The sequence below is a fragment of the Coenobita brevimanus genome, chromosome 92 (assembly GCF_032717465.1).
Source record: "Coenobita brevimanus isolate Jiangsu-jjx chromosome 92, ASM3271746v2, whole genome shotgun sequence".
NCBI lineage: Eukaryota > Metazoa > Arthropoda > Malacostraca > Decapoda > Coenobitidae > Coenobita > Coenobita brevimanus.
In genome coordinates this window covers 9,745,784-9,755,102 of record NC_137045.1, presented here as the reverse complement: position 1 = coordinate 9,755,102, position 9,319 = coordinate 9,745,784, and the positions used below count along the sequence as shown (strand labels likewise).

Here is a 9,319-nt window from a genome sequence, read left to right as displayed (position 1 = left end):
TCTGCCTGCCCTGTCATTGTTACTGCCTCACCCTGGCTCGATATGTACCTGCTCTGTCCCACTTTTGTCTCGCCTTGCCTCACCCTGCCTCGGTATTTACCTCTCCTGCCACCTTTCCTAGCGCGCCTTACCTCACCCTACCTCGGTATCTGCCTACTCTGTCACCGTTACTGCCTCACCCTGCCTCAGTCTGCCTGTTCACCTGCCTGTCTGATCCAATTATCACCTGCCTTACCCCCAATTAGCCTGTTGTGGTGGCAAGGCGTCAACAGGGTAGGCAGGTGGACCCGCAGGTAGGGAGCCTGGTAGGAAGGGAGGTAGGTAGGGAGGCACGTAGGAAGGGAGTGAGGCAGGGAGGGAGGCAGGTAGAACGGTTGGTTGGTAGAGAGAGAGAGAGAGAGAGGAGAGGCTGGAAGGACATGGAGGAAGCATGGAGGGAGGAAGGGAGGGAGGAAATAAGAGGAGGATATATACTCGTAGAAAGAGAGAGAGAGAGGAATTTAGGTAGAGTTAGGCAGGTAGGATGAGAGAGAGAGAGGGGGGGTATAAATATGAGGAAATGTGATGTTAAGAGGGGGAGGGGAGGGATGAGGAACCTGAACTAGGGAGAGAGAAGCAGTGAGAGGATTGAAGTGAGGGAGTGAGGGGAAAGGGAGTGGGTTGAGGGTGTAAGGGGAGGGGAGTGGGTGAAGGCGTGAGGGGAGTGGGGTGGGGGAGTCTGGGACGTGTGGTGAGGGGAGAGGGACGAGGGAGTTAAGGGAGGATGATGTTGTAGGGCGAAGGAGGGAGAGAAAATGAGGGGATTGGGGTAGGGACTGAAGTGAGGGGAGTGGGATTAGGGAGTGTTTTGAGGGGGGAGGGATAAGGGAGTAAAGAATGAAGGAGTGGGGGAGAGACGATGAAGGATTGGATATGAGGGGAATGATATGAGTCATGGGCTTGAGGGTATAAAGGGAGGAAGGAGAGTGTGTGAGGGGGATAAAAGGGAGACCTGGAGGGAGGGAGTGAGGGGTGTTAGGAGGGACGGAGTGGGGGGAGTGGAGAGGGGGAGTGAGGGGAGGATGGTTGCACTCCCCTCATGATAATGGAGCTGTTAAGTAGTTACCGCCCCGCTAATGGTCCATCACAGTGTCTTCCCTCCCCTCACTCTCTCCCTCCTCCCCTCTCTCACCTACCTCTCCTCTCCCTCTCACTCTCACTCTCCTCTCTCTCATCTACCTCCTCTCCCGTCACAATCTCCTTTCTTCCCCTCTCCCCTTCCTCTTCGCCCCATTCTCTTCCTTCATCTCATTTGTCCCCTTCTCTTCCCGTTGCACACTCTTTCCTTCCTCTTTTTCCCTTTCCTCATCCCTCTCCTCAGTCTCGTCTTACTTCTCCCTCTCCCTTTCCTCTTTCCCCTCCTCATTTTACCCCTCCTCTCCCCTCATCCTCCCCAGTCCTTTCCATCTCTTCTCCCTCAACCTCACATTCATCACCCTCTACTTTTCCTTCCTCCCTTTGCCTTTTATCTTTCTTGTATTTTTATCACTACATTCTCATCTATCATCATCAAAATTTTCTTATTCTTCAGTTAGTAGAAATATTACACAATTTCTCTTTATCATACTCCAATTAATTTTTCTTTTATTTCTCTTATGTATTTGTTTCTTTTTGAACAGACAGACGGATAAAAAAACAATATCCGTTCACTCAGAATAATGTTGGTTATACTGTAAAGCGGCAGCAGAGATTTTGCAGTTCTGGCTTCAACACCTGTAGCCTGAGAGAGAGAGAGAGAGAGAGAGAGAGATTGCAGCTAACATCAAACATTTCATTCACAGACAACCATCCACTCACGTTCGTAGTGACGGTTAATTAAACTAACTTCATAAGGTGACTCTTTTTTTTTTTTAGAGAGAGAGAGAGACATCCACTCTTCATAGTGAAAATGTAATTAAAACTATCTCTAAAACTCACATTTTTAAAATCTGTAGATGGAGGAAAAATCGTCTGGTAACAGTATACATGACGAACTTGAAGGGTTGTTATGTTAAGCCTCTCTCTCTCTCTCTCTCTCTCTCTCTCTCTCTCTCTCTCTGTTTATCTGTCTATCGTGCATTGAAACATATGATGGAAAATATTAGGGGCGGTATTTTTGTGTGGTTAGGAACTTAATAACACCTCTTTACCGATTTATTTCTGATTTTGACCCATTACTTTATCCTTATGTGTCATTCATGCAGTCTATATCGACCATTAAAAAGACATAAGAAACAAAAATAGGATATTAATGGGTCGTTTGAAAAATAAATCGGTAAGGAAGAGGTGTTAGGGAGTCTCCTTTCCCGACAAGAACACAAGCCCAGACGTTCGCCCTCTCTACCACGTTTCAGAATGTCGTCATGTTAAGTCAAGCGCAGTCTAACCTTTTCTTATTCTCTCGGACATGTTTTATAATTTACCGTTCTATATCAGGGACTTGCTTACACCTTGGCGCACCCAGTTTTAGTACTAAGGCCGTCAGTGTGTGGAGGTAGGAAAGTTTTATTATTATTATTATTTTTTTTTCAGGAGGTGGACCCAAATTTATCCTCAGAGATCAATTACAGTCTTGTGTCGGATCAGCGCGCAGGAACTCATTTAGGTACGAATAATTTTGCTATTCCTGGATCCGACCTGTTCCATTTGTTGGTGGGAAGGACTGCGAGGGTGCTGGTGATGATGATGATGATGATGGTGATGATGATGATGATGATGATGATAAGCAGAAGATGATTGATTGTTTTATTCCATTATTTATTCGTGGATGTTAGAGTGATGATGATGATGATGATGGGAAGCAGAAGATAATACATTGTTTTGTTTTTTATTTTTTATTCGTGGGTGATAGAGGTATGAGGAGGATGTCGTCTGCCTTAATAATCCTCGTTCAGTCGACAGCTGTATATAGAAGCCATCCTCTTTCCCCTTCTGTGACTGTACAGGGTTGGGTACACTAGGCAATATCTCCTCCTCTCTCCTTCTCTTCTTCTCTCCTTTCCTCCCTCCCTCCAGGTTCCCTCTCCTCTCCTTCCTTCCCTCCATGCTCCCTCTCCTCCCAGTCTTCTTAAGGCCCCATAACACCAGTCTACTTTTCCCTCCACCCTGTATTAGTCCACTGTTTCCGTCGACACTGCCAATGTTTCCGCGATACTGTGGAGAGAGAGAGAGAGAGAGAGAGAGAGGGAGGGAGAGGGAGAGAGAGAATCTTCGGCATACCGCGGACTGGACACCAAGCTTCTTGAGGTCAAATCGAGATCATATAATTACATTTCTTCTTAGAACTGTTTTACTGAGCAACACTCGGCGTGCATTTGAAATTATGAAATTGTCACGGTAACTTATGAAGACGTATTGTACACTAACTACTTTCATTGCATTTGTAACACTTGCAAGACGCTCCCTTCTTTCTTGCCAGCCAGTGTCTCCTTCGTAACCATCTTGTTCCTTTGCCTAACCATATCCCGTACCAGATTAGCAGTAGTAATTGTTAGAACCGCGGGCTCATCAAAACGTGACCCCAGTGGACTGCAGGCTGAAGTTACCCTCTCCCTGCAGTCCACCATCCTCCTTTGGGGCATGGGAAGTGAACTGAGGGTCGTTTGTACATCCAGTGAGCGAAGCCAGTCGGTCATATCAGTGCCACCACCTGAAGGCGTCCCTCTCCAACAACCCCTTACCAAAATTGCAATCACAGGTATAGCAGACGCAGCTGTTGTTTCTTTTTTGCAAGGAAATTCGCTACCATTCTTGCTTTGATCCTTGGTAATAATCGACAGTGACGCGGTATATGAGTAAAAGCATGTCCATGATTTACGTCCAAAGTGTATAGATTCAGGATTGAAGATGGTCTGAGAATTTACCCCCTGCAGATACACTTTACTAACCGCAGTGCCACCTTACATCCCACCTCTCCCTTCCCTCCCTATCTTCCTGCTCTCCCCTCCTCCCCTCTCTTCCTCCTCTCCCTTCCGTCTCTCTCTTCCTCTCTTCTTTTCCTCCCCTCTCTTCCTCCTCTCCCTCTTCGGCTGTATGGCCCACCTCTCATCATCCCTAACATGCGTGATGCCTTCCTCCATACCACACCTCCTCACTTACCTCCTGCTGCCTCCACTCTCCTGCCTCCACATTCCCTCGCTTCCCTTCCCCACTCCCTCACTCTTCGCCTCTCCTCCCCCACTCCCTCACTCCTGGCTTTTCCTCTCCCATTCCCTCACTCCCTGCATGTCCTCCCCCTCCTTGCCTATTCTACCCCACTCCATTACTCCCTACTTCTCCTCCCTCACTCCCTGTTTCTCCTTCCCGACTCCCTCACTTCTTGCCTCTCCTCCCACACTCCCTCATTCTCTGCCTGTCCTCTCCTCTCCCACTCCCCCACTCCTTTCCTCTTTCCCCTCCCATTCCTTCACTCCCTGCTTCTCCTCGCCCACTCCCTCACTTCCTGCTTCTCCTCCCCCACTCCCTCATCCGCTGCCTTTCCTCCCCTGCTCCCTGCGTCTCCTCTCCCTCTTCTCTCCCCCCTTCCCTTCCCAGCTTAATCTTACCCTCCTACACTTGACCCACGTCCGCTGTCCACCATCTCACCCTTCCCTCTACCCGCTATCCCTCTCTTGCTCCCCTCCATATCACACTCCCCTCTCCATCCCTCTCTCTCTCATCCCTTCCTCCCTCTCTTTCCCTTCCATTCCTCCCTTCCCTGCCCTTCCCCCCCACATGCCCTTCTATTTATTAAACTTCCCAAAGTTTTATATATTGTGAGATATTTCTACCTTCACATTCCCAGCTAAAGGTATTCATTAATGTGTAGTGAAAAATTGGATGTATAATTGTTTTTCATGTCTTGTTCTCAGATGAATGATAAATAAAGTGGCTCTGCAGTTGCCCCCCCCCCCACATTCACGGTTGAAAATGAAATGATAACTTTACCATTGTTATCTCACATGCAGATGACGGAGGATACAACTGCAGTGAAAAAAGAAGACAGACAATTATTCCTTTAGTTTACATGTTCATCTTTTCCTCTTTTCCTTGTAAATTTTCCATTGCCGTCTTTCTTTGCTGTGTGGTGGTCCTCCTTTTATTCCTGTAGTTTGTGTCTTGAGAGCTTGGTGGGTGAGGGAGAGCAGTGTTGATGTCAGAGAAGCACAAAATACATACCATTACAAACGGCGTGGAAAGGACAGTCAGGCTGGTTGATGTTAGTTTGCATGTGAGGTAATCCCGCCATCTTTGTGCTGTCTGTCTCTTCAGCCCATCTCCCTCTCTCCATCCATACTTTCACTTTCATTCCTTCCTTCCTCCTCCGTTCTTTCCCATTCCTTCTCCTTCATTCTTTCTTGTCTTCCCATCCCTCCTTCTCTGTTCCTTCCCATCCCTTCTGCATTCCTTCTCATCCCGTCTCCTCCATTCCTTCTCATCTCTTCTCCATTCCTTCCTCGTCATTCTTCCCCATCCCTTCTCCTCCATTCTCTCCCATCCCTCCTTCTCCATTCCTTCACATCACGTCCCTTCTTAACTTTATCCCTCCCTCTCCCACCGCCTTCCCTCTTTCTCCCCTCAGTCCCTCTCTCTCCCTTCCATCCCCCCTCCATCTCCCCTCCCCTCCCTCCCCTCATTCTCCCCTCTTTCTCCCCACCCTTCGATCCCCTCCATCTCTCTCTTCTCTTCCCTCTCCTCCCCTCCCCCCCTCCCTTCTCTCCCCCTCTCCCAACTAATCCTGGAGGGGAGATTTGAAACCCAGATCACGAACCTCTCACTTTCCCCTCTCTCTCCCCTCACTCTCTTCTCTCCTCTCCTCTCCTTCTCTTCTCTTCTCTTCTCTTCTCTTCTCTCTCTCTCTCTCTCTCTCTCTCTCCCCCCTAGTGTGTGAGGCAGGGAGATTCTGCGAGGCAGAGAGAGAGAGAGAGGCAGGATAAGCTGAAGAGACATGGTAAGGCAGGAATCAGAACTGACTTCGTAGCTGGCAGGGTGGGGGAGGCAGGGTGGGACAAGGGAGGCAGGGAAGGAAAGGTGGAGAGGAGGAAGAGTGAGGCAGGGTCACGTAGAGAGGATAGGGTGAAGTAGTGTGCAGAGGAGGAAAGGTGAGGCAGGGTTAGACGGGGAAGGTAGGGTGAAGTAGAGTGAATGGGAGGAAGGGTGAGGCAGGGAGGATAGGGTGCGGTAGAGTGAAGAGGGGGGAAGGGAGAAGCAGGATTAAATAGAGAGGGAAGGGTGAGGTACCGGTAGTGTGTGCCAAGGTGACGAAGTGTGAGGCAGAGAGAGGCAGGGAGTGAGACAGGGTGAGGCAAAGCGGAGAGTGAAGGACGGAGAGAGAGTAAAGCAGGGAGAGGCAGAGTGAGAATGAGGCAGAGAGCAAATCACGGGGAGAGACAGTAACTGAAAGCAAAGTGAGGGAGAGAGAGAGCGAGGCAGCGAGAGGCACAGAGTGAGGAAGTGCGAGGCAGGGTGAGACAGAGAGTAAGCCAGAGTAGAGATGTGTGAGGCAGAGAATACGAAATGAAACACAGTGAGCTAGGGTAAGGGAGGCAGAGTGAGACAGAAATGGCAAAGTGAGGCAGGCGGAGTGGAACAGAGAACCATGAGGCAGAGTAAGGATATGTGAGGTAGAGACGAGGTGGCAGGGTGAGGCAGGCAAGATGAGGCAGGGTGTCTGGGGGCCTGGCAGAGGGTAAAGAAAATGTCCGGACAAAGTTCCCCCGATATTTTCTCCCTCTTCATCTTCTCTTATCAATTTTCTGGCCTAATTAAAGTTTCCGCTGGCCTGGGCGGGGGGAGGGGGGTAGTGCTAGGGGGTGAGGGGTGTAGGGTGTGCGTGGGTCCGGGTGAGGGAGAGAGAGAAAGGATGAAAAGGATGGGAGGGAGAGAGGGAATGAATGGATGAAGAGAGAGAGAGAGAGAGAGAGAGAGAGAGAGAGAGAGAGAGAGAGAGGAAGGTGAAAGTGGATGTAGGTTTTTTTTTTTTTTTTTAGGGGGGAGGGGTTGTATGTTGGAGATGGAGTGAGATGTAGGGATAGATGAGAGAATGTGGAGTTAAGGAGGGGCTAGAGATGGGGTGAGGGTGTGGAGGGTGAAGAATGAGTGGCTGTGAGGGTGAGAGAGTGAGGGTGTGGGTAGGTGGGGGTGGGTGTATATGTGGAGGTAAGGGCGAGAATAAGAGTGTGAGTAGGTGGAGGTGGAGGGTATATGTGGAGGGATGAAGATGGGGGATAGAGGCGGGGATGGATGGTGGTAGTGCAGGTTGTGGATGAAGGTGGTAGGAGTGGTATTAGATCTTTCGGTGATAGGGAAGTAGTTGAGGGACGTTTATATAACCGGGCAGTGGAGTCGCCTAGTTATGTCGGTGCCACCGCATGAAGTTGTCCCTCTCCTGCGTCCTGGGTTGGAGAAAGAGGGATGGATGACGGGGTTATAGAGTATGAGTCAGTATGAGTGAGGGTGTGTGGAAGGGTGGGGGTAGGATGAATAGGGGGTTGGGTGAGGTGTGGGAAGGGATATGGGAGGGTGGGGATGGGATGAATAGGGGACTGGATGAGGATGTGAGAGAGTGGGGGTAGGGTGAGGGTGTGGAAAAGAGTGTGTGGGGGTAAGATGAGTAGGTGGTTGGGTGAGGGTGTTGGTAAGGGTGTGGGAGGGTGGAGGTAGGGTGAACAGAGAGGGGTGGGGTGGGGTGCAAGGGTCGAGGGATTAATTTGGGTCACATTTTTCATTAACCCTTTCAAATTGGTGACCTCCTTTTTATTTTTTCCTGCCGCCTGACGATGTTTTTGAGGTCAGGGAAGACATTAGTGCTGAAGGGCTTGGAAACAACCTCCATTAACCCTTTCACTACGAGGCGATTTCCATAAACTAAAGAAAATCAGACGTAGATCGCGAGAATTAACTACTGTAGGCGAGAGGCTGGAGAGAGAAGCCTTCATGTGGTGGCACCGATGTAAGTGGTCGGAGCAGCGGTCTGGTTATACAAACGTCCTTTTAGCTTCCCCATCCCTGAAAGGAGGATGGTGGACTGCAGGAAGAGGGGAGGAGGGAGATAACTTCAGCCTGCAGTCCACTGGGTTCACGTTTTAGTTGAACCGTGGGGTACACTAACAGCCTGGGCAAAATCGTCTGAATGTAGCTAGAAGAAATAAGAGATTAGTTGAAGGCGGTAAATACTGCTTTGAAATAGTCCCTCTTGTGGCCCGTGATGTTACTGCCACTGTTATGGTCCCCTCCCTCCCTCTCGCTCTCCCCCTCCCCTTCTCCCCCTCCCCCTTCCCCGTGCACGTCTAAGGGGGGAGGATGGGATTACAGAGCGAGGGTGGAAAGGGAAGGAAGGACAGAAGAGAGAGTAAAACGGAAAGAGGGGAGAGAGGAAAGGGAGGAAGGGAAAATAAAGAAGGGGTAAAGATGAAAGAAGAGAGAGAGAGAGAGGATTACTATTTCGATGATGATAATATTGTTTTATTATTATTATTATTATTATTATTATTATTATTGTTATCATCATCATCATCATTGGTGTTATTGCCATTGTTATTAGGGTAATGTTATTGTTATTGTTCCAGCCCGGCTCATACACACTAGTACTTTAATCTGTTTGTTTGTCTGTGTGTGTGTCCAGAATTACTGCCATACATACGATATTATCTTTATATTTACATAATGCTCCACAACATTTTCGTTTTTCTATTTTCTCTTATCACATGTTTATTTTCTGATTTGAGTTTTTCATATATTTGCTATACTCTCTCTTTCACATACACAGTGAAAGAAAGAGTGTGGCTAACTAGAACTGAGTGAGAGTGAGCGAAGAGTACGAGAAGTTGGGTTTTAGGTGTGTGTGTGTGTGTGTGTGTGTGTGTGTGTGTGTGTGTGTGTGTGTGTGTGTGTGCGCTGCAGCAGTTAGAAGCACAACCATTTAACCCTTTCAGTATGTCAGTCTTTTTTTTATATTTCAAGAGTGCTACCTCCATTTCTTTTCTCATCCTCTAAGAACCTCCAGGTAGAGAAGGGGTTAATGAAGTTCGTATCAAACCCCACCATCTCGAAGAAAATAATCCCTAAATTTAAAAGAAAAAATCGTCCGGAGAAAGCAAGCAAATAAGAAAAAAATAGGCATCATAGTGAGTTTTGTTTTTCCTCGGAGAGAACGGATTTACGGAACCCTCGATTTACCGGACGGGCGAAATTTAGCGAACAGGTGAATGTAGGGCGGGCGGAGGCATTAGACGGGAGAACGCTTTAGTGGCGGCGGCGGCGGCGGCGGTGGGGGAGGTCCTGGTGAAATCCTATTAGGGATGCATTTAACTTTTACACGTTT

The 9,319-nt window shown here is 48.7% G+C and overlaps 1 protein-coding gene across 1 annotated transcript in view; it reads left to right on the top strand.

Moving 5' to 3' along the window:
- The first annotated feature begins 3,597 nt into the window (after positions 1–3,597).
- The window catches only part of LOC145412074 (uncharacterized), a 122,857-nt gene continuing 117,135 nt past the window's right edge, over positions 3,598–9,319 (top strand). The window contains exon 1 of the mRNA XM_080281992.1: positions 3,598–3,715. Coding sequence (XP_080138118.1) covers positions 3,598–3,715 — 118 coding nt within the window. The remainder of the gene's footprint in view (positions 3,716–9,319) is intronic.